Genomic DNA, 23328 nt, shown 5'->3' with positions numbered 1-23328 from the left:
TGGATTCAAATGCTTATCCCTGGGAATCACGGCAGAGCCTGGCAAGCTACCCGTGGCATACTCGATACACTAAAAATAGTAACAGTGACGGTCCTCATTCCCCCGACCCCGAAAGAGCCCCCAATACGCCATCGGGTTAGCACTCGACAAGGACGAATGGAGTCATTCCTGGCACCCGCTCGAGCAAATCGATGAACAACGGGATGACAGTGACAGTGACACAGTGATCTCTAGGAACACCTCACCCACCAGAGAAAGGCTTGACCAGCCGCCGCGGCCCTCTGTGGCACAGTCAAGTTGACACACAAAATCAACCGTCCCCAGCAGATCCCCAGCCTGGTTTCACTCTCTGTTGGGGGTAAATCTTATCTCTCTTGAGAGGAGGGTGGAGAAGTTGGCACAACACTGCCAGCCGGTGTGCAGCTGGCAAGGCCAGGGGCGGCAGCAGTGCCTGACTCTGATGTCAGGAGAGAAGCAGCCAGGGTTTGAGAAGTAGCGGGTAGGGCCCAGACTTCTCACTCACCCACAGCCTCTGGGGGTTAAGTTCCCGGGCCCCTTCTGGCTGCTTCAAACCTCCCCCTCCTTCAGAGCTCAGAGCCCCTCCCCACTCAAAATGTTCTCCTGAGACTCGGCTCTGGTTTGGTATTGGTCTGTGAAGCTGGCATCTCTCTCCTTCTTCACATCCTGGGAGTACACTGGAGAGAGAAAGCTGCAGCCAGGGCCAGTAGCAAGACTGGGGGTCGGGGGTCTGGGGCTTTACTCCCGAGAAGAAGGAAGCGGATAGGTAACTGTCCAGGTGGGAGGAGGCCAGGGCAGAGGAATGTACCAGCTCAGTTTCCAAGGTGTTTTGCAGTGCAGGGGGTCAGGGTGGGGATGGCAGGAGTGTGAAATCCTGGATCTTAGTAGTCTCTAGTCTGCGCAAGTTTTCTACCCTTGAGCCATATCCCCTGCGTCCCCTTTAGAAAGGTGGAAGTCAGAAATGGCCGAATTAGGGGATGGTAGTGCATTTGCCTTGCAGACAGCCGACCCGGGTTAGATCTATCCTCAGAGATCCTATCCGGTCCCCCCAGTACCCTCAGGAAAACGTCAGGAGTAATTCCTGAGCACAGAGGCACAGAGCCAGGAATAATGCCTGAGTCTTGGCGGTGTGACCTCCCAAACAAAAACAAAAAAGCCGAATCGCAAGCTTTACAAGCACTGTCACCAGAGCTGTCAAGTTGTGCTCGGGGAATGGACAGAGCACACCGTCAAGTCCCGTCTGCAGCATCGCTGTGAGCCAGGGACGCTTTCTGCAAACTCACAGTGGACAGGCTGAAGTTTCGCCATGCCCTCGATGTCTCACCACACACTGGCGCTGATCACCTCCAGGGCATTTCCCAAAGGGCTGTCCCATGTCTAGGGGGATCAGAGGGGCATCAGGGTGTCCAGGGGTGTCCAGGGGTGTCCGGACGTCGCCTTCGCCCTGGGCCCGGCTCGCGGCGCTGACGGTCCTCCACCGACAGAGGCAGCACTGAGCCATAGCGGCCTCTCTCTCCTCCTCCGCGACTCTATGGCGGAAGTGAGCGACTCCGGGCCTGACGACCAGCTTCCGGCCGCCGCGGGCGAGAGGGCTCGTCCCCGCGGGGAGGGCGAGGGGGCGTCTCCGCTTTCCTCCCCGAGGAGCTGGAGGTAATCGGAAAGGGCGTCGCGCAGACGGCGGCGCTGGGCGGCCGCAGCGGTGCCAGGGCCCCCGGGCGGGTGGGAGCGGCCCGGCGCGGCCTTCCGGCGCGGAGTCGGGGGCCCGAGGCCGGGGCGGGCGCTGGGCGGGACGGGGTCTCGTCTCGAGGCCCCGGGCCGGCGGGGGTCAGCCCTACCCCCGGCGCTGGAGCCGGCCCCGACCCCCACTGGAGCTTCGCGGGGCGGCCGCGGGCCCGGCGGGAAGCCCCCGCGCGCGTCTCGGGGGCGGCGGCGCTCGGCCGTGCCCGGGTGAGGACGGGCGGGAGACGAGGGGCCCCGGGGGGCTCCCCAGCCGGGGACCCGCCCGGCGAGAGGGCGAGGTCGGTCCCTCCCCGCCCCCCAGCCGGGACTGACGCGCAACCCCAGCGGGGGCCTCTGGAGGGTTGGAAACCGCCGTGTGGAGGGAGCCGTGCCCACCCTTCATCCCGGGCCCAGGGGAGACAGCCAGCCACCTGGGGAGGGCAGGAATTCGTGGGTCGGGCCGAGGTGAGCAATCAGTCACGTGGACCCAGGTTGCCCGAGGTGGCTGGTGATTGTGTTTACAGCTTCTGTCCGCAAGGATCGGGGTGCCTAATGCAGCCCCAAGACAAGTCACACGTGGGAGGTGCTTGCCAGATGGCACACAGCTGCTGGCAAAGGGGGTCTGGGGGACTCCCAGAGCCCAGGAGAGGGGCCCCCCCCGGCTCTGGAGAGAGAAATTGGGGAGTCAAGCTGGCATGGGCTAGGGAATTGGGGCCCCTTCACGGCCGGTGGGAAAATGGGAGCCCTGCCTTTAAATGACACGTTCGTTTATGGAAAGGGGTGAGATTTCTGTTTATCCACGCTGAGATTAGCGACCTACAGCCCTAAGAGACAAGTTTCCATAGCCGGAGTAACCCGTCCAGGGGCGTAAAGGTGGAGTAGTCACCCGAGAGGGAGTGAGTTCCCTCTCTGGGAGGCGTGTGAACTCATCCCTATCAGCAGGGGACCCGAAGCGCTCGCCCTGCCCCCAGTTAAGTTATTCGCCAGGTTCTGGTTCTCGGCCTGTTCCCTTCACACTACCCAGTGCAGCCGCCATCATCTCCGCCGTGACACCACGGCAGTGAGTTCATCTTTAGGATGTATGACTTGCCCGGGACTGCTCTCAGTCCTTTGCAGGCGTCAGCTCCTTGCGCTGTTAACATCCCCTTTTCATCTGTGGGGAAACTGGGGGCACGGGGGAGTTGAGCAGAGGAGAAAGCTGGGCATCAAGCGGCTGTCTGGCTTAGGAGTCAGGAGTGTGGAGGACCATGTGATGCCAGGGATTGAACCTGGGCCTCCTGCACGTATACTCCAGCCCTCTGAGCCATCACCCGTAACGCCGGTTTTGTGTTTCATATGTGTGGCTAATCCTTACATCAGATATGAAAGCAGGCTCAGAGATGGGCTGATGTGCTTGAGGTCACGGAGCAGAGATGCAGGAGTGCTGGGATTCTAACCAGGACCGTGGGATGGGGAAGCTTCCACCTCTGCATCTGCCCCTCCAGTCCTGTGGTGCCACCTCTCCCTCTGCTGGCTGCCTGATGCCTTAAGGCCACAGGCGTTACCTTAAGAGTCTGCAAGGCCCTGGGAACATGCGTGACTTGGGGCGGAAATACATTTGTCAGGTGTTTTTTTTTTCTTTCTTCTAACTGGTGTACTGCATTTAGTGCTTGGTCCAGTGGTGCTCAGTGGTCACCAGGGCGACGATCTCCAGTTCTGGGGTGGGAGGAATAGGGTGCCAGGGAGTGGGCTTGGCTTCACACATGCGAGGTGTGTGAGCTCTGTCCCTTGAGCCAGGGCCTCATCTGTTGCAGCAGACACACTACCCCTGAGCTCCTTCCTGGCCTTGTGCATTGTTGGCCCTTCTGCCAGTGTTAACTTCTGGTGCGCAGAATTAATCTTGGCAGAGTACTCCTTGCGACCCTTTTTTTTTTTTTTGCTTTTTGGGTCACACCTGGCGATGCACAGGGGTTACTCCTGGCTTTGCACTCAGGAATTACACCTGGCCGTGCTCAGGGGACCATATGGGATGCTGGGATTTGAACCCGGGTCGGCCGCGTGCAAGGCAAACGCCCTACCCGCTGTGCTATCTCTCCAGCCCCTCCTTGCGACCCTTGAGTTCAGAATTCCTTACCTGATCATTCAGGGGTCCTAGGAATTCCAGCCTTCCTTTTCTTCCTGTCCCCACCCTGCCCCGTGCTACACTGCCAACCACTGGCTGTCAGGCGGAATTGGAGCCTCAGCCAGTCAGCTAGCTCCCTTCCTTATCCTGAGAGCCTGTGTACCAGCGAGCACTGCGGAACGCAAAACACTGCAGAGCGGGGCCTCGGGAGGGCTCTGGGCCGCCTGGACGTGGTGATGCGGCTGATGTCAACCTCCTGACCTCGCTTCCTGCAGGGTGACCTCCGGGCTGTTGACTCTTGACCTGCTTGGATCCGGAGCAGGTTGCAGAATGAACTGTCGCTCGGAAGTGCTGGAGGTGTCGGTGGAGGGGCGCCAGGTGGAGGAGGCCATGCTGGCGGTGCTGCACACGGTGCTCCTGCACCGGAGCACGGGCAAGTTCCACTACAAGAAGGAGGGCACCTACTCCATCGGCACCGTGGGCACCCAGGATGTCGACTGCGACTTCATCGACTTCACCTACGTGCGGGTCTCCTCTGATGAGCTGGACCGTGCCCTACGCAAGGTTGTTGGGGAGTTCAAGGTAAGGTAGGTGTGTGGCGTGTGCAGCAAGTGGGGCTCAAGTGCCCTGCCACCCCAGCACGCCCCCTCTGCCTAGAGTGTATCAGCGTCTTCTACGGCCATTTCAGAGCTGTTCGGGAGGGAGAGGGGTGTCGAGAAGAGGTGGAGCGAGGTGGGCGCCAGTGGGCACACGGTTCACTGTAGGTGCCCATTGGTCTCCTGGACAGTGATTTGCTCCCCTTTTCTCTGCCTCATATGTTTTATCTTTTTTTTGCGGGGGGTGGGGGGGGCACACCCAGCAGTGCTGAGGGCTTACTCCTGCTTTCGTACTCAGGAATCACATCTGAAGGGGCTCAGGGGACCATATTTAGTGTCAGGGATCAAAATAGGATTGACCACATACAAGGCAAGTACCTTACTATCCCGTCAGCCCCAGGAGACTTTTGGTTTTTTTTTAAAGTCATACCCAGATGCTCAGGAGTTATTTCTGACTCTGCTCTCAGGAATCACCCCGGGTGGTGCTCAGGGGACCATTTGGTATGTCAGATATTGAGCCACGTGGGTGGGCCACATGCAAGGCAAGTGCTTCCTGCTGTACTCTCTCTCGGTCCCCTAAACTACTTCTTTATTATTATTATTATTTTTTTTTTTTTGCTTTTTGGGTCACACCCAGCGATGCTCAGGGATTACTCCTGGCTTTGCACTCAGGAATTGCTCCTGGCAATTGCTTGGGGAACCATATGGGATGCCAGGGATTGAACCTGGGTCGGCCATGTGCAAGGCAAACGCCCTACCCGCTGTGCTATCGCTCCGGCCCCTATTAATTTTTTTCTATTTCAGGAAATCTTTGTATATATTTTGGGGTCTTACCAAGTGGTGCCTAGGGGCTGCTTCAGTGCTCAGGGGTCATTCTTTCGGGGCCCATGTGGTGCTGGGGATTGAACCCAGGCCTCCTACATATGTAGCAAAGCATGTTCCAGCCCAGTGAGCTCTCTCCCCATCCCCTGGGAAAAGTTTTCAGTTGCTGTCTTGGGTCAGAGGAGGAGGGGTTGGACAGCCTGTGTGCTAACTAGAGGAGCATCCTAGTATGGGCTGGACCCTCTCACACCCAGTTCGTACCCCCGCCCCAGTCCCCAAAGGGCGAGTTTGTGAGCAGTCTACATGTCCCCTGGGGAGTTGTGGCATTCGTCCTCCATTTGCCAGATGCCTGTGTGTGAGCAGGTGTGTGACTGTCTGCCCCTCTGGGCCTTGGTTTCCCCGTGTGTAAAGTTGGAACATGGATGTGCTGTGAAGATGAAGTGGGTCTAGTGTCGTGTGCCTGAAACAGCCTGTGATAGCCATGTCCTAGTGTGTGCTGTTGGTGTGACCCTGAAGGAGACGTGCTTTTGAGGGAGGGCTAGTATCCTACCCTGTCACCCCTGAGTTGTCCCTAAATTTGAAGAAAAGGTGCTTCGGGTCCCAGCGGTGGCAGGAGGAGGGTTGTGGGACCACAGCCCCTCGCTGGGGTGTGTGTGGGTGGAATAGGCAGTTACCTCACCAGATGGGCCATGTGCTTCCCCAGGAGCCTGGGCGCATGGCTGGATGTGGGCGTCCTGCTTCCCCCTTCCTGGCCTTCAGGGCTCTCAGGCTGCTGCTGCTTTTTCGTTGTTGTTCATTGCGGGGAGGAGGCCAATAGGATTTACCTGAGGAGAAGGAGCGGTGATGAAGCGGAGCAGGATAGAGGCCAGAGAGGAGGCCTGGTGGGAAGAAAAGGCCTTTCAGGAAGAGGTGGAGAGAAAGGACTTACTATCCAGCACTCCTCATTCCAGCCTTGGCAAAACCCGTCACTGGCCTGCAGCCTTCAGCAAGTGCCTTCCTCCCTGAGCCTCCCCCCGCAGCCTGCCGGGCTCACAGAGCTGCCTGGCAGCTCTTGAGATTTATTCCAAAGGTTTGGCCAGGGTGAGTGCCTCACCACCTTTCTCTGGACAAAGCTACTTAGGTTCTGAGGAGATGCGTTTTGTTGGGTCCCTTACTTGCACTTAATTTGCTTCTAGGGTCACACCTGGCAGTGCTTAGGGATCCCTTCCAGCTGTGCTCAGGGGACCGTAAGAGGGAGCGAATCCAGCTTGGCTGTGTGCAGGGGAGTGCCTTACCTATTGTACTGTTGCCCTGGCTGCAGGACCCTCACTTTCATTTTTAATTTAAAAAAAATAATTTTTTTTCTTTTTGGGTCACACCCGATGATGCACAGGGGTTACTCCTGGCTCTGCACTCAGGAATTACCCCTGGCGGTGCTGGGGGGACCAAATGGGATGCTGGCAATCGAACCTGGGTCAGCTGTGTGCAAGGCAGACGCCCTACCCGCTGTGCTATCGCTCCAGCCCCGACCCTGACTTTTAGAGTGGTGGTGGCAGTGTCACCTCTCTCGGCTCTTTCCCCACTCTGGTCTCCTCTGCTGCCCTGGCCGCAGGCCACATGGTGAGCAGGGAGAGCAGACTTCCCGGGGCTGGGGGCGTAGGCCCCGTGGGGCGAGAGCGCCCAGAGGCTGCAGGTGGCCATCTGTTACCCCTCCTTCCCCAGGATGCACTGCGCAACTCTGGCGGGGACGGGCTCGGACAGATGTCCTTGGAGTTCTACCAGAAGAAGAAGTCTCGCTGGCCCTTCTCCGATGAGTGCATCCCGTGGGAGGTGTGGACGGTCAAGGTGCACGTGGTCGCCCTGGCCACGGAGCAGGAGCGGCAGATCTGCCGGGAGAAGGTGGGCGAGAAGCTGTGCGAGAAGATCATCAACATCGTGGAGGTGATGAGCCGGCACGAGTACCTGCCCAAGATGCCCACGCAGTCGGAGGTGGACAACGTGTTTGACACGGGCCTGCGGGACGTGCAGCCCTACCTCTATAAGATCTCCTTCCAGATCACCGACGCGCTGGGCACCTCGGTCACCACCACCATGCGCAGGCTCATCAAGGACACGCTTGCCCTCTAGGCCGTGGCAGGTCCTGCGCGTCTGGGATTGCACTACACGCCCCCCGGGCTCGGAACGGCTGTGGGGCCCGAATGGGGCTTGGGAGCTGCCGCTCCCTTGCATTGTGTTGGCCAGACTGTCTCTTCACTGGCCAGCACTGCCCCCCATGCCCCTGGGGGGTCCCCATTCTTTCTCCACTGTGCAGGAGAGTCGGCGCTGAGATGGTGACTCGAGTGGAGAGGATGCCTGGGCTGAGCCGTCTGTCCCCGGGCCTGTGTGCTACCTGAGACAGGAGCACTTTGCATGGCGAACCCGGGTCATCTGGAGTTGGTTGGGGCCTTTGTTTGAGACCGAGGGGAATGGTGGCTGGGATTAAAGATCAGTGAAAACAGATCAGGCTTGTAATTGTGTTGGCCGTCCACCTGAGCAAGAACCACACCTGCTAGGAGTGACCAGGGCCATGGGAACGCTGGGCCAGGTTCTGGAGGTGACCCACCTTTCTCCCAGGGAAGCTCAACATCTGGGTTGTGTGCTAGTCCTGATTCCCCACTCTCTGCTATCTCAGAACATGCACTGCCCACCTCCCTCCCCAGCCCCCAGCAGGGCCCCTTCACCTGGGGTTTCTCTGGAGAGACTGGCTGTGGAGGCAGCCAGCGACCCCTGCCACGTCCAGCCCAGCCCGCGCTGCCTGCTAGGACATTGCTTTACTCCAGATCAATGCTCTCCACTCTGTGCTTTTAATTGATTTAGTCTTGCAGTGCTGTTTGGTGTCTCTGGGCCAGTTGTGCCCAGATTAAACGAGCTGTGGCAGGAAGGTGCTGGGAAGTGGGGGGGTCGAGCCCCTGGAGCTGGTTCCTCCCCCACAGGACGGAGGGTTGCTCCTTTCCCCTGTTGCCAGCTGCCTTGGTCGTGTGATGTTTCACAACAGGTTTACGGGCCACCTTCAATCTCTGGGACATTCCAGAGGGTCTTGGTTGGAGATGGGGAAGCCCATTTCGGCAGTCTAGAGGTGCATGACCTCGACTGACCGGCCTGCCCCCCGGGTGCTCCTTGCTCTCCCTCTGCGGAAGGGCCTGAGGGGCTCACTCAGGCAGGCAGGGGCAGGGCGCTGTTAAAGGGGACTCTGGCTTGATGCCAGAATTGATGGGTGTTGGGCCAGGATGGAACCCAGGGCCCCTCCCCAGCTTCCTCCCTGGCCCAGCCTTGTGATAGCTTAGGACCCCTGCACGCTCCTGCGCTTGCCCTCCTGCACTTGCCGCTTTGCCAGGCTCCGTCCCCAGCCGCAGCCCTACTCTCCCCCCCCCCCCCATCACAGACACCCTGCTGGTCCACTGGTTCCTGCAGGAGGGATGGGACAGTAACGCCCCATCCTGGTGTCTCCAGGTGGCATGAGGGAAGCAGTGGGGGTTGGATCTCACATCCCCTTGCCCTGCTCTTCCCTCTCCAGTCCCTGCTGTCCAGGAGGTGCCAACCTCTAGGCCAGCCCAGGCGCCTCCTTACGGGTCAGCTCATCGCTCAAGCCCTGGGTCGTGTCTTTGCCGCCTGTTTCCACGGCCCAGGAGACCCGCTGTTTCCAGCCACTGCCAGTGCCGTTCCACAGATTTTCTGCCTCTCCGCAGGGAAAAGATCTCACGGTGGTTTGCAGCCAACTGCAGTCCTTGATGGGGGTGAGGGTGGGAGACAGGGTGGGGGGTCCCCCCCAGCACGGAGCAGGCCACCTGGCTGTACTTTGCTTTGGCCCAGAGACAGCCAGGAATAGGGACGGGGCTTGCCCTGCGTGCCTGTGCCCTGCTCAGGGGGTGGCAAGTCAGCCGCCCCTGGGGTGTGAAGACCCACCAGGGGTGGGAGGGAGATGCCTTGGGGACGCCCAGGAGGATGTGGCCTTTGGGGCCACAGGAAATACCCCAGCCTGGGAGGGAGTCGCTTTGTTTAAGAAGGGCTTGAGAGCTCTGGGTGAGGCTTGGGGGCGTCGGGAGCCCGGGCCCGCCCCTCCAGCCCCTCCCCCCAGCGCCGCTGCCAGCCCTCCCCTCGCCGCCGGCTCCCGCACATCTGGCCACCCCGCGCACAAACCCCGCGCACATCTGGGCGGCCGAGCATGAACAGTTCGCAGGCGGGCGCGGCGGCCCGGACCGCCTGGCTGAGCCCCTGCTGCAACCAGTCCGGGGGCCCCCCCGAGCCCCCCGAGGGGTCGCGCGCCGCGGTGCAGGCGGCGGTGCTGGGCGTGCTGTCGCTGCTGGTGCTCTGCGGGATCCTGTTCCTGGGCGGCGGGCTCCTGCTGCGCGCGCAGGGCCTCACCGAGCTGCTGGCGCGCGAGCCGCGGGAGCCCCGCGAGGCCGAGCCCGGCGGGGGCGAGGACTCTGACGACACCTAGGAGTGGGCTGGCCCGGGGGTCGCGGACCGCACACCCCAGGGGGCGGCGCCGGTCCCGCGAGGGGCATCCCCGCAGCTCCTGCTCCAGCACCCCGGCGGCTGGCGCCCCCGCACAGGTGAGGGGTCTGCCCCGCTGGCAGGGGGGTGGGGGCGCTGACCTCGGCCCTGGGGGGCCTCACACACATTATCTCTTGTCAGAGACTCCGGCGGGCTCGGGTCCGCCCCATTCTGTTTCTAGAACAGTCTGGGCTTGCGTGTAATTGTGGCCCAGGGGCTGGCTGGGAAATCAAAGTCAAGGGGCTCAGGGGGGCCCCCAGGGGCGGCTCCAGCCCTGGACCCATGTGACCTGGGGACCTCCTGGCCGCCTGCTCCTCCTGCTTCCACCTGGGGCTCCTCCTCCGTGTGAGGGAGGCGGGGGTGGGGGCGAGGGAGGACCACCCTGGCCCTGCTTAACTGGGGGGAGCAGGACGAGGTTCCTAACAGCCGAGGGTCTTTAGGGGCAGCTGCTCCAGGAAGCTGGGCCTGAGGCTTCCCAGCTGCGGGGGCTCCCGGGTCTCTCCGGGGATGGGCGCCAGCTGGAGGGGCGGGCCTGGGTGGCCTAGAGAAAGGTGACTCAAGGCCAGGGCTGGGAGCTGGAGCGAGGCTGCCCTCTCCCGGTCCCCCTCCCCCCAGGACTGTGTCTGGGGCTGCAGAGTTGGGGCTTTGCTTGGGGGGTGCCTTGGACCTTTCCTGCCCCTCTCGCCCAAGCTCCCGAGTGCCCAGTGCTGTGGACTCTCAGTGCCTGGGAGAGTTGCCGGCGAGGGGCAGGAGGACCGCGTGGACGGGGGACAGCTAAGCTGCCAGAGGCTCGCAGCATCCTGTGACCCTTCCCAGAGCCGCGGGATCTGGTGCTAATCCCCAGGGCCTTGAGCCTCCGACTTCTCACCTCAGGGAGCCGCTGCCGCCCCCTGGAGAGAGGCCTGGGCCGCCGGGGCTGGAGGGCTGGAGCCTGGAGGGCTGGAGCCGGCTGCTCCTGGCACTGGGCACTGGCCTGTCCCCAGCCTCCCTTGCCAGTGTCTCTCCATTGCCGGCAGGGTCCTGAGCCCCAGGCCCAGCCATTCCGCTGCCTTCCCACCCTTCATCCCACCGTCCCCCCGGGCAGGACAGAGACTGGAGAGATTTGTGGCGGGAGGCCCGTCCCCTCAGAGGCAGGGCTGGCGAGAAGGAAGGTGAAAACTCCCCTCATCCAGCGCCCATCCTGGGATGGCTCCAGCTCAGTGGGGGATGGGGGCGCGGGGGGTGCTGGGGAGCTCAGTGTTCTTGGAGCAAATACCAAGATGCTTGCTGTGGCACTCTGACCCTGGCCAGGGCTGGCCGCTGCGTGGGGAGGAAAAGAATTTCCAAGAGCAGGAAATGCTTCCGTCACCCGAATCTCTCAGCAGGGGGGGCGGGGGGGGAGAGAGAGAGGGAGGGAGAGACACACAGAGACAGACACAGAGAGACAGACACACAGGGACATAGTGTGCATGGGGACGGGCTGCAGGTCTGAGGGCCAAGGCGTGAAGCCAGGCATTTGGCCCCAGCCTGCTGCTCTGTCCTGGCCTTGGGGAGGTGAAAGGCAAGGACAGCCGATGGCTGGAGATTTTGTCTTCACCTTCCCCCGGGTCCTGAGCTACACTGAGCTGGAACGCGCTCTCAGGGGCTAACGCAACCCGTGCCTTGACGTCCCCACCTGCGCTCCCCTCTAAGAATTAAAGTCGGGGCTGTTGGTGTCTTACAGCTTCCAGAGCTCTGAGGGGGGTGTCTGCGCTGTCCCCGAGCTTGGCCTCCAGCCTGCAGCCCCAGGACGTCCTGCCTTCGACCCGTGGGTGCGCAGAGGACCGACTGCCCGAAACGACTGGCCGAAACTTGGCCCCCGTGGAAACTCCCCTGGGCACTCACTGCAGCTGCTGCCTCTGCTCCACTCCCCCTGGAAGCCCTCCTGGCGTGGGCCCGGGAGGCCCATTCACTGCATCCTGACACTGAGGAGGGGCTCGCTCCCTGGCTGCTGTGTGCTGCACATGCCCGCCCTGACCCCACAGCCTGGGTGTTGACACATGTCCCGCGTCTGGGACAGGATGACCCTCGCCTGTGGCCTGTGGTCAGTGCTGCCCATGTGGAGGTGACGGGTGCCTCAGGGGTGCCTCCTCACTTCCCGCAGCTCGTCACTAAATCTCCCGATAGCGCGAGTCTGGGGCAAACAGGCTGCATTTCCAGTTCCTGACCTTGGTGCCACCCTGACGCCCGCCTCCAGCTGGGAGAGGATCTAGCAGACTCTGAGTGTGGCCCTCTGGCCCGGCTCCTCTTCTCGGCCTCCCCTTGCGGTGGCTGTGCCCCTGTCGTGCACAGATCCTGTCTTTCCCGGGTGGGCAGGGAGTGTGGGCCCCTCGCGGCCTCCCGAGGCCTGTGGGCCAGGCCCCCTCCCTCAGCCGTGCAGAGTCCTGCTCAGAAAGAAGGGTGGGTTTCTGAGCACGCACGCTGAACCTCGGGCTCGCCCGAGCCCCACTCCTCATCCAGCCAGCAGGGAGGCCGTTGTGGGCATCAAGTAGGTCAGGTGCTTGTCTGGAGATTAAAGGCGTCTTCCACTGCAGCCCTCGTGGACGCTGGCGTCATTTCCCCCGAGAGGAGCCGTCTTCCTGTCCACCCTGTTCCTGGGAAACTTTCCGCTGCTTTCTCTGACCCTCAGGGACTGAGTAAGCCAGTGCTCCGAGCCAGGCACTCTCTGGGGTGGGGACGGAGAATTCTGTCCTTAGCCAAGTAAGAAGGGGTGCTCACGGCACGGCAGCTGTCGGAAGCACCCCCTTGCCAGAGCCTGAGCAGAGGCTGGCTGTCGGGGCAGAGTGGATGAGCGTGAGAGACCAGTGTGGGAGGTGCCGTCTCCAAACACAGTGGACAGGAGGGACATGCTTGTGGCGCTCAGGCCTGAGGAGGCGCGGGGCCACCCTTGGGGCAGTGAAGTTGATGGAGGCTTTCCAGGGTGATGCAGAAAATTCTGGATCTTAGGGAATTAAGGGGGAAGACTGGGGCTGGAGCGATAGCACAGCAGGGAGGGCGTTTGCCTTGCATGTGGCCGACCCGAGTTCGATTCCCAGCATCCCATAGGGTCCCCTGAGCACCGCCGGGAGTGATTCCTGAGTGCCTGAGCCAGGAGTAACCCCTGTGCATTGCCGGGTGTGACCCAAAAAGCAAAAAAAAAAAAAAAAAAGGGTGAAGACTGGAGCATCTTTGTGGCTTTGTGGTAGAGACAGCAGGAGGCTGTGGCCAAAGCCCACAGAAAGTGCTACGGGCCAGGATGGGGTGGGAAGAATGGGGTGGCCCAGCACCTTCTAGATGTGGGGGTGGAGGGGGCTTGCCCTGGCTTCGCCCACAGGCCTGAGTGGGGGCCTGCCCCTCCCACGGCACCACTCACCCTTTTGGTCTGAATTGACGGGTGAACCAAATAATTCTGGCCCGAGCAGAGGGAATTGATTGGTCCCTGTAGCTGATGAGCCTCATGTGACTCAGCCTTCAGACCTGCCTCCCGTCCATCTGGACCCTGCACTGCTCGCCTCTCTGTGCCCCTGCAGGGTGGTCTGGCCTCCCGGGGTCAGCTCTGCCAGGAAAGATCACTCAGACCAGCCCTCCGGAGCAGCTGTGACTGGCTGTCGGACTCTGGGCTCAGGCCACCCCTCCCTCCCCTCCGCCCCCGCCCCATGGCACTGCTGTGAGCATGGAATGTTCCAGGGCCCTGTCACATTCTCGACTCGACACCCCAGCCACAAAGCCCAAAGGGAGGGCGTGTCCTCTTACTACACTTAGGTCTGTGCAGTTCTGGGGTCAGTGGAGCCAGAGGGGGCTCCCAAGTCATGGGGGCAGCTGACCGGTCTGAACACAGCAGGGACACCCCAGGGGAGCGGTCAGGAGGAGGTAGGCGGGTGCCGGGCCGTCATGTCACAGAGATGGAGAAGGAAACTGTGGAAGGGACGGGGTGGGGGGGGGGCCGGGGATGGGCAGCCTCCCAGCATGACCCCAACACGCTTGGGAAAGAGGAGCCCCAGGCCGAGAAAGCGGGAATGCGACGGTCTCGGCCTGCGGGCCTCGGAGGGCGGGGAGCAGGGGGCTTCATTGCTGTTACTTTGGTCTTGGGCTACTCCCGGCTTGGTGCTCAGGGTTGCTTCCGGAGTGTGTGGGGCCGTGTTGTGGAGGCGATGGAGCCCGGGTGTGTCCAGCCCTCGAGCCGTCTCCCCGGGCCCAGGAGGGGTTTACCACTTTATACCCCGGTCCCCTAGTCTGTGCGACAGCTGTACCACGCGGGTCTCTTCCTGTCTGCTCTGGCTGTCGCTTGCGGCCACAGCGGGCTCCCGAGAGTGGCTTCCTGCCTTCAGCCATGCCCGGTGCCCACTCCCCTGGCGATGAAGAAAAATAAATAAATAAAAGAATTTTTGTTTTTCATTGCCAGGACCCCAGAGCCCCCACTGGGCATGTGCTTTGTTGCGGCACCTTCTGTTCTCTCAGCCTGCGTGTTCAAACATTTCCCCCACGGCCCCTTGACCTTCTGGCCTCGATCTCCTCCCCCTCAGCAGCCTCCCCCCACGGTGTGGGGCCAGCCTGTTTCTGCCAACCCCCTCCTGTCCATTTCCTGGCTTCTTCTACCGAGGATCCTTCCGGAAGCAGGTAGGGCGTTTGCCTTGCCCATGGCCGACCCGGGTTCAATTCCTCCGTCCCTCTCGGAGAACCCAGCTACCGAGAGTATCCCGCCCGCACGGCAGAGCCTGGCAAGCGCCCGGTGGCGTATTCAATATGCCCAAAACAGTAACAAGTCTCACAATGGAGACGTTACTGGTGCCCGCTCGAGCAAATGGGTGAGCATTGGGGACCACAGGATGAGCCCCAGGGCTGCGTTGTTTGCTCGTTCACCAGCTGAGTACCAGCTGAGGCCCTGAGCACTATACGCTACCCCTCACCCAACCCCGCCCAGCCCCTCCACTCCAAGCTAGGCCCCGGGCCGTGCTTGCTCCCTGAGTTTCCTGCACCCTGGCTCGCTCAGATGCCCGACACCGGCTGCTCAGGAAGGGCAGACAAGGACCCCCGTCTTCCCTGCCACGCCCACAGGCCCCCTCTGGTGCTAGTGTCTCCCCACGTGTCCCCAGGGAAGGACCCCGCTCTGGCGCTGGGGACGTGCGCCCCACGGCTGCTGGCCCTCCCCCAAGCCAGATCCCCCAACCCTCCTCCGGCTCCCTGGCTGGCTCTGGCTTCCACATGCTCAGGTTTCTTGAGCCTTAAAAATAGCCGCCCTCCACGCCGCGCTCCTCCAGTTACGCTCTGTCCCCTCCGCCTTGCACCAGAGAAGCCACGTGCCTGAATGTCCTTCTGAGCGGAGGGCGCTCGACCACCCCTCGGCTGCCTGGGCGGCTGTCAGAGCTGCCTTGCGGGGCTTTTGGTTCTCCATTGCCAGTTTAGCATCAAGGTCGAAGGGGGGCTCTAACTCGGGGGCAGCCGTGGGGGCTAAGGGAGGTCTTGGCCCCCTGCCTGCCCCTGCCCCTCGCCTTCCCACGCCTCCCCTGGCGCCTGTCAGGTCAGTCCCATGGAGGTTTCGGGCCGGGGGTCCCTGTCTCCTCAGACCCTGGCGGCTACTTTGGGCACTTTCATGGGAACTGGGTGTGGACCCCCGAGCACAATTGGCACCTTTGGGCTGCTGCTCAGTGAGCGACCGAAGCCCTCTCCCGCTCGTGGAGGGGACAGGACCGATACCCCCACACGGCGTCCCAGACCCCCGTGGGCCTGTTTGGAGATGCTGCATTGCCCGAGGGCTTTCCTCGCCCTCCTGCCGGGGTCCCACAGGAAGGGGTGCAGGGCCGGAGGGAAACCCCCCACAGCTCCGTAGGGCCCCTCGAGGCTTCCTCCTGCCCTGAGCTTCTGTCTGCCTCGAGGCCTCAGCCCCTGTGGTCCAGCCTGTCCTGGTTCCTGCAAGGGCATGGGTCTGTTTGTCCCTCAGTGCTGACCTGCTAAGGCCCGGGGGTCCACTCGCAGACCTGGGCCCCGGGGGGAGACAGGGTCAGTGGGCGGGCCTGGAGGGGGAGGTGGGAAGGAATGGGAGGAGGTCTGGGTCTTGGAGGGGCTGTGTCCCGAGGCTCTCCCGGGGCGACAGCCAACCCCGGGAGGGGGGCCCCGCCAGCCCCGAGGCTGGGGCACGGTGTTCCTGAGAGGACAGGGTGTGAAGGCCGGGGGCTGAGATCGGCGTGTCCCGGGGCCGGAGACGAGACGGAGCAGCAGGAGTGGAGCCTGTCGGGAGGGAGCCAGCCGGGGCCTGAGCCTCCAAGGTCATGCTCTGCTCTGGCCGCGTCCCAGCACCGCTCGTCTGGTACCCCCGGTCCTAGCAGCTGTCCCCCGCACCCCGCCTTTCTTCCTCCCCGCCATTCCACGGTGCGCTCAGGGTCAGGGGTGTGACGGAGAAAACTCTCCTTCCTGCTCCGAGAGAGCTGTGCCCGCCCCGGCCCCAGCCCCAGTGTCCCCAGGGCCCAGTGCCCACCCGTTCTCTTGGCCCACCTGTTCCTCACAGTCTCCAGAGAGGATTGTTTTATCCCTTCTGTGATGCTGGGAGTTGAATCCAGGGCCTCACGCCCTACCACTGAGCCACACTTCCAGCCCTAGAGTGGTCTTTTAATATTAGCGATAGCTAACAGTGGGTAGGGTGTTTGCCTTGCACGCGGCAGACCTGGGTCCGATTCCTCCGTTCGTCTCAGAGAGCCCAGCAAGCTACCGAGTGTATCTCACCTGCACGGCAGAGCCTGGCAAGCTACCCGTGGCGTATTCAATATGCCAAAAACAGTAACAACAAGTCTCATAATGGAGACGTTACTGGTGCCCGCTCGAGCAACAGGATGGCACTGTGTTACAGTGTATTATTGAATCCTGTGAGACACATCGTCACAAAGTTGATCACGATTGGGTTTTCAATCTCTGAGTTTCAGTTCCAGCTAGAGTGGGTCTTTGAGGCAGAATCTCCCGGATTGGAGGGAGGACAGGGGACAAGGCCTTGCTTGCTGCAGATCCCCGACACCCTCTGTGGGTGCTGGAGCAATCGCCAGGAGGGATCCCTGAGCACAGAGCCAGGAGTAAGCCCTGAGCACACCAAGAAAAAGCAAAACAAATAAGCTAATTGGGGGCCAAGAGATAGTACGACATAGAAAGTAAGACATGCCTTCCTTGCTGCTGGCCCAGTTCGATCCGCAGTACCCCGTAGGGTCCCCAACCCCCCCCAGCAGTGATCCCTGAGCCCCTGCCGGTAAGTGAGCCCTGAGCACAGCCGGGTGTGGCCCCCAAACAAAACCAAACCAAAAAATCAAAGAGGAATTATACAGTTTGGTAGTTTTTAATGTATTCAAAACATTTTGCAGCTAATTGCAGAATATTCCCATGACCACCCCCCAGAAACCACTTACTGATATAACACCCCCACCCCGCCCAGTTACCCTCCTCTTGCCGTTTTCTGGACGTTTCATACAAATAAAATGGTGTCAGCAGATGGGAGAGGCAGTACAGGGGGCAAAGCGTTCGCCTTGCACAAGGCTGATCTGGGCTTGATCCCACACCCCAGACGGTCCCCGGAGCCCCGCCAGGAGTGAGCCCTGAATACAGAGCCGGGAGTAAGCCCTGAGCACCTTTGCGTGTGGACCCCTGGACCTCCCTCTCTTCACCCCTCTTGCCCCTCTCCACGTTGGCCTTGTTCCACTCAGGTCCTCTGCTCCCTGCCAGAGCCTTCCTGGCCCCTCCTGACCGATCGGGGCCCCTCCCAGGCTCTCCCACATTGCCCCGGGAGCCCTGGGTGTGCGGTTGTGTGAAGTGTGTATTCTGCCAACGAGCCCCGTGGGTACAGGGCATTTGGCTCTGTGGTGTCCCTCAGTGACCATCACGGGGCGGGCACGCGGTGTGTGGAGGGAAGGGGCTGGGAGGACGGAGAGCAGTGATGGCTGCCCGCCCTGGAGGCGCCCTGCCTCTCATGTCCTCTCCTCATCCCACAGGAGACCCGACCACATGCCCGCGCCTCCGGAACCTCAGTCCTGAGCCTTCCCTTCCCCGTCCTGCCAGGAGGTTCCCTCCTGGGCTCACCTCAGTGGCTGCTGCTTCTCTGCCACAGGCCCAGGGACTTTCTTCAGCTGCCATTTATTCATTAAAAATAAAAATTCTTGGGGCCGGAGTGATAGTACAGCGGGTAGGGTGTTTGCCTTACCTGCGGCCGACCCGGGTTCGATTCCCAGCATTCCATGTAGTCCCCTGACTACAAAAAAAAAAAAATTTTTTTTTCTTTGGGCCACACCCAGCGATGCTCAGGGCTTACTCCTGGCTCTGCACTCAGGAATTACACCTACCAGGCTCCGGGGACCATATGGGTCCATTTGATGCCGGGTATCAAACCCGACTCAGCTATATGCAAGGCAAGCACCCTACCCAGTGTAGTATCACTCCAACCCCACCATTTATTCTTTCAAAATTTCACTGTATCACTGTATTACTGTCATCCCGTTGCTCATCAATTTGCTCGAGTGGGCACCAGTAACACCTCCATTGAGAGACTTGTTACTGTTTTTGGCATATCGAATACACCACGGGTAGCTTGCCAGGCTCTGCCGTGTGCGCAAGATACTCTTGTAGCTTGCTGGGCTCTTCAAGAGGGGCAGAGGAATTGAACCCAGGTTGTCTGTGTGCAAGGCAAATGCCCTACCTGCTGTGCTGTCACTCCAGCCGCTTTTAAAATTAATTTTATCAATTTCTTTACACTTAATTTTATTTTATTTTTAATTTATTTATTTATTTATTTTTTTCTTTTTGGGTCACACCTGGCGATGCTCAGGGGTTACTCCTGGCTTTGCACTCAGGAATCGCTCCTGGTGGTGCTCAGGGGACCATATGGGATGCTGGGAATCAAACCCAAGTCAGCCGCGTGCAAGGCAAACGCCCTACCCATTTTGCTATCACTCCAGCCCTACACTTAATTTTATTATTATTTTCTTTTATTTTGTCTTTGGGCCACACCCAGCAGTGGTCAGACCTCAGTCCTGGCTTTGCACTCAGGAATTAGTCCTGACAGGGCTTAGGGACTCAGGGGATCATATGGATGCTGGATATTGAACCCAGGTCAGCCGTATGCATAGCAAGTGCCCTAGTCACTGTACTATTGCAGTAGTATTCAATTTATTTAAATTTAAATTTAATTTAAAATGTGTTTTAATTTAATTTTATTATTATTAGTTTGGGTTTTGGGCTACACCCTGAAGTGCTCAGGGATTGCTCCTGGTTGTGCACTCAGGAACTACTCCTGGTGGTGCTCAGGGGACCATACGGGATGCCAGGATGCCAGGGATTGAACAGCCGTATGCAAGGCAAAGGCCCTACCCGCTGTGCTGTTGTTCTGGCCCTAGTCACCGTTTATTCTTACTTGTCTGGGGGCCACATCTGGCAGTGCTCAGGGCCTACTCCTGGCTCAGTGCTCAGGGGTCACTCCTGGTGGTGCCCAGGGCAACAGGCAGAGTAGAAGATCGAACCCAGGGCTCCCCGAGGCAACGCGGGCCCCCAGCCCCACAGCTGTCTCTGGCCCCACAGCGTCCGTGTTTGGACTCACGTGGCTTCTGGCTTCTCTGGGAGATGTCTGCATGCCAGAGTGCCGGGCGTGGGCACCAGTCCAGGTAACAGAGTGCCAGGGTGGGGTGGTAGTGAGTGGTAAGGCTCACCCACCCTCCCCAGAGGGGCCAGAAGGGGGGCGGGAGCAAGTGGCAGGGGCACTCAATCTCCAGCGGGCGCCGAGACATGCAGGGCGCATCCTTCCCCCTCAGTCCCTCCTGCCCATGGTGCTGCTGAGGCCCCGAGGGCCCAGCCGTGGGCAGACAGAGCCCCCCCACCCTCTGCTGGCAGCACTCGTGAGCTGCCACGTCAGCCGAGACGTTAATTTAGCTCTTCATCTGTGGACGATCAGAACACTGACTCTGCTGGGTTTTCTCGGGAAGCCGTGGGTGAAGGGGCTCCCCTCAGCCAGAGTCGGTAAGCCAGGGAAGCTGGCAGGCAGCCCGGCGAGCCCGCTGCCAGGGGCACGGACGGCGGGCCGTCTCTCGAGCGCTCAGCCCCGCGTGTCTAGCTGGCCGTCTTCTTGCCCAGTACCCGCCCTGGCCGTGAGAGGGAAGCCTTCGGGGAGCTGCCCCTGCCCTGGCTGCACCCTGGCTGGAGTGGATGCACCGACACCCGTCGTGCAGGGCCCAAGGCGCGGTGCAGATGGAGCCCTGGGCTGCAGAAAGGCCGGCACCCCCGCCTACAGGGGCGCCCCTGGGCCCTTCACCCCAGCTCTGTCTCTGTCTGCTGGAGCAATCGGAGCAAGCCTGACGCCTCACCGCAGGGTCAGCCGCCGCTAGCCCACCTCGACGGGTCGACGGGGCCTCCCATGTCTGAGTCTACTCTCCGCAAAAATAATAATAATAATAATAATAATGCACTCAAGGCCAGTCTGCCTTCTTCTCGGGCTCGTTTTCATGATCCACGCGACCATATTAGCTGCAGACGTCTCTGCCTGAGCCATCTGCTCAAATGTCAGCTCCATTAGCCGAGGAAATTTTTCTCCCAGTTTTGTTCTCTGCATAGAGAGGGCTGCTAGGAAGTATATTTTTGAACAAATGGCATCATCTCAACAGAAATTTCTTTACCGAAAGGGTGGGGAGGAAGGAGAGACTATAAATGCATCTTAGCCCCTTGGTTTTCTTCAGCAAAACCGTTTGCCAGCAACGTGCTCAAACCCACGAGAGGGCATGGTGCCAGTGGCACTGTGGAGGTCTAGGGAAGCACGGCCGAGTGTCGGGGGACTGTGGGCAGACCCCCAGGTACGGCTCCTCTTTTGCACTAAGTCGCTGTGAAGTGACACCCTTGAGCGTTACCTGCAGGTCCCAGCCACCTTGGGGACGCCATCTTCCTGCCATGGGGTAGTGCCTGGTGCTCGCTGCAAGATCTCTGCTCCGAGAGGGATCCAGAGTGGGGGAGGCGGGGGACCCTTTGCATAGGTGGTCATGGCTGCTCCTGGCCCACCCCGCTCCCATTTTTGTTCTTGTGTGTATGTGTGTGTGTTTTTCCTTTTTAGGTCATACCCAGCAATGTTCAGGGGTCACTCCTGGCTCTGCACTCAGGAATTACTCCTGGTGGTGCTTGGGGGACCATATGGGATGCTGGGAATTGAACCCGGGTCGACTTCGTGCAAGGCAAACGCCCTACCCGCTGTGCTATTGCTCCAGCCCCCCTTGTTTTATAACATTAGGCAGTTTGGGGGTGTCAACCTAGGATATCACATCTGCAAGCCGTGCTCTGTGCTGAACCATAACTCCCAGACTCCAGCTCCCAATTTTGAATGTATTGTTTTGTTTATTTATTTATTTATTTTGCTTTTTGGGTCACACCCAGCGATGCTCAGGGGTTGCTCCTGGCTCTGCACTCAGGAATTACTCCTGGCAGTGCTTGGGGGACCATATGGGATGCCGGGGATCGAACCCAGGTCGGCCGCGTGCAAGGCAAACGCCCTACCCGCTGTGCTATCGCTCCGGCCCCCTGTATTGTTTTGTTTAAAACATCTTTAAGGGTGGGGCCCGGAGCGATAGTACAACGGGTAGGGCATCTGCCTGGCAGGAGGCTGACCGGGGTTCCATCTCTGGCATCCCATATGGTCCCTGAGCACAGCCAGGAGTAATTCCTAAGTGCAGAGCCAGCAGTGACCCCTGAGCACTGCTGGGTGTGTGCCTCCCAACCAAAAAAAAAAAAAAAAAAAAAACCACCATCTTCAAGGGATACTAAATGTTACAAGAATCGAAGGAGAGATGAATCAAAAACAGAAACAGAATTTCATCTTGTGTCATTTGAAAGGATGAATATCTCAAAACCACTTGGCAGAAAGCAATGAAGCTCCCTGGCCACCCACAGTGTCTGTGTTTCTCAAAGTGGGTTCCCTGGTCCTCTAGCCTCAGGGGACAGTCATGTTATTACTCAAAAGAGGGATTTTGTGGTACAACTTGGGGTTTAATAGTGTTCACAAAGTGTTTTGCAGAGGCATCGTAATGCTAATCTGAGCATAAATCCAAGAAAGGCATGAAGATGCCATGCAGATTTGCCAAAAAATTCTATTTTTTTTATGGGAGGGGGGGCACTCTTGGCAGTGCTCAGAAATTACCCTGACTCTACACTCAGGAATCACTCCTGGCAGGGCTCAGGGGACCATATGGGGTGCCAGGGATTGAACCCTGGTCTGCCACGTGCAAGGCAAATGCCCCACCTGCTGTATTATCTCTCTAGTCCCTAGCTAAAGAAATCATTTTAAAAAATAAGGTAGGGATGCTGGAGCGATAGCACAGCGGGTAGGGCGTTTGCTTTGCATGCGGCCGACCTGGGTTCGATTCCCAGCATCCCATATGATCCCCTGAGCCCTGCCAGGAGTGATTCCTGAGTGCAGAGCCAAGAGTAACCCCTGAGTATAGCCAGGTATAACCCAAAAAGCAAAATAATAATAATAATAATAATAATAATAATAATGATAATAATAATAATAATAAGGTAGGGCTGGAGAGCTAGTATAGCACAGCAGGAAAGGAGCTTGCCTGTGCATAGCCAGGTGTGACCCAAAAAGGAAAAAAAAAAAAAGATTAGTTAACCCCGGACATTTCTCACAAAATCTTTCTTTTTTTTTTTTGGTTTTTGGGTCACACCCGGCGATGCACAGGGGTTACTCCTGGCTCTTCACTCAGGAATTACCCCTGGCGGTGCTCAGGGGACCATATGGGATGCTGGGATTAGAACCCAGGTTGGCCGCGTGCAAGGCAAACGCCCTACCCGCTGTGCTATTGCTCCAGCCGCACAAAATCTCTTTCTTGTGACATTTCCTAAATCAGGGACAACCCCCCACCACCACCACTGGTCCATCCTACCCTTTGCTGTCTCACTCCCTTTGTTGTTGCTAGAGCCTTTTCCCAGGACACCTGCGTCCTGTCACCCTGACCTCCTGGTCATATCTGCAAGACTTTTTCTTTTCCTTCTTTTTTATTCTTTTAAAAAATTCTTATTGATTTTTTAAATTTAATTTATCTTACAAAGTTGTTCACAATAACTCATTATGTTTAATATTCGAACACCAACACCAACACCATTGCACCTTCCCACCACCATATTTTGAATGTTTGCACCCCAAATCCCAAGCCATGACCCTCAAAGCAGAAGTAATTTTGTATTGCTTGTTATGAATAATCTGCTAAAAATGGTCCAGTAAAGTTTCCTTAGAGGAAAGTGTGTGAAGAGTCTTGTATTTCATCCTGGAGCCATTGAGCCCTTGTATAAGAGATTACTAACATGTTTGTCAAACCCCATCAAGTGTTGGTTGCTACTCTTGGTACGTCAGTGATGTAGAGTATGGGAGGTCACATGGCCGCAAATGCACTACATGCTCCAGGAATTCTAAAATTTAGATTACGATTATACAGCAGATTTGCTTACGGGTGAGGCCATTGATGAGATTATATGGCACCAGGGGCAGTTTGTGGGTGCACCTGCCAAGCTACTGGTAAACTGGGGAGATGGGGGGAGGAGGCATGTTCCCTCTCCGAACGA

At 59.2% G+C, this 23328-nt stretch overlaps 2 protein-coding genes across 2 annotated transcripts; both read left to right on the top strand.

Moving 5' to 3' along the window:
• Positions 1–1555: 1555 nt before the first annotated feature.
• ATG101 (autophagy related 101) lies at positions 1556–7734 on the top strand. Its single transcript, XM_004601492.2, has 3 exons — positions 1556–1668; positions 4114–4420; positions 6958–7734. The coding sequence occupies exons 2-3, from the start codon at positions 4169–4171 to the stop codon at positions 7360–7362; spliced, it is 657 nt and encodes a 218-aa protein (XP_004601549.1). The 5' UTR covers positions 1556–1668; positions 4114–4168; the 3' UTR covers positions 7363–7734.
• Positions 7735–9436: 1702 nt separating this feature from the next.
• SMIM41 (small integral membrane protein 41) lies at positions 9437–13736 on the top strand. The gene is made up of 2 exons (XM_055128130.1): positions 9437–9827; positions 11471–13736. Exon 1 carries the CDS (start codon positions 9437–9439, stop codon positions 9710–9712), a length of 276 nt encoding a protein of 91 aa, XP_054984105.1. The 3' UTR covers positions 9713–9827; positions 11471–13736.
• The last annotated feature ends 9592 nt before the right edge of the window (positions 13737–23328 follow it).

Source organism: Sorex araneus, chromosome 2, assembly GCF_027595985.1.
Source record: "Sorex araneus isolate mSorAra2 chromosome 2, mSorAra2.pri, whole genome shotgun sequence".
Lineage (NCBI taxonomy): Eukaryota > Metazoa > Chordata > Mammalia > Eulipotyphla > Soricidae > Sorex > Sorex araneus.
The sequence above is the reverse complement of the archived record's forward strand: the minus strand, read 5'-3'. Positions and strand labels throughout refer to the sequence as shown.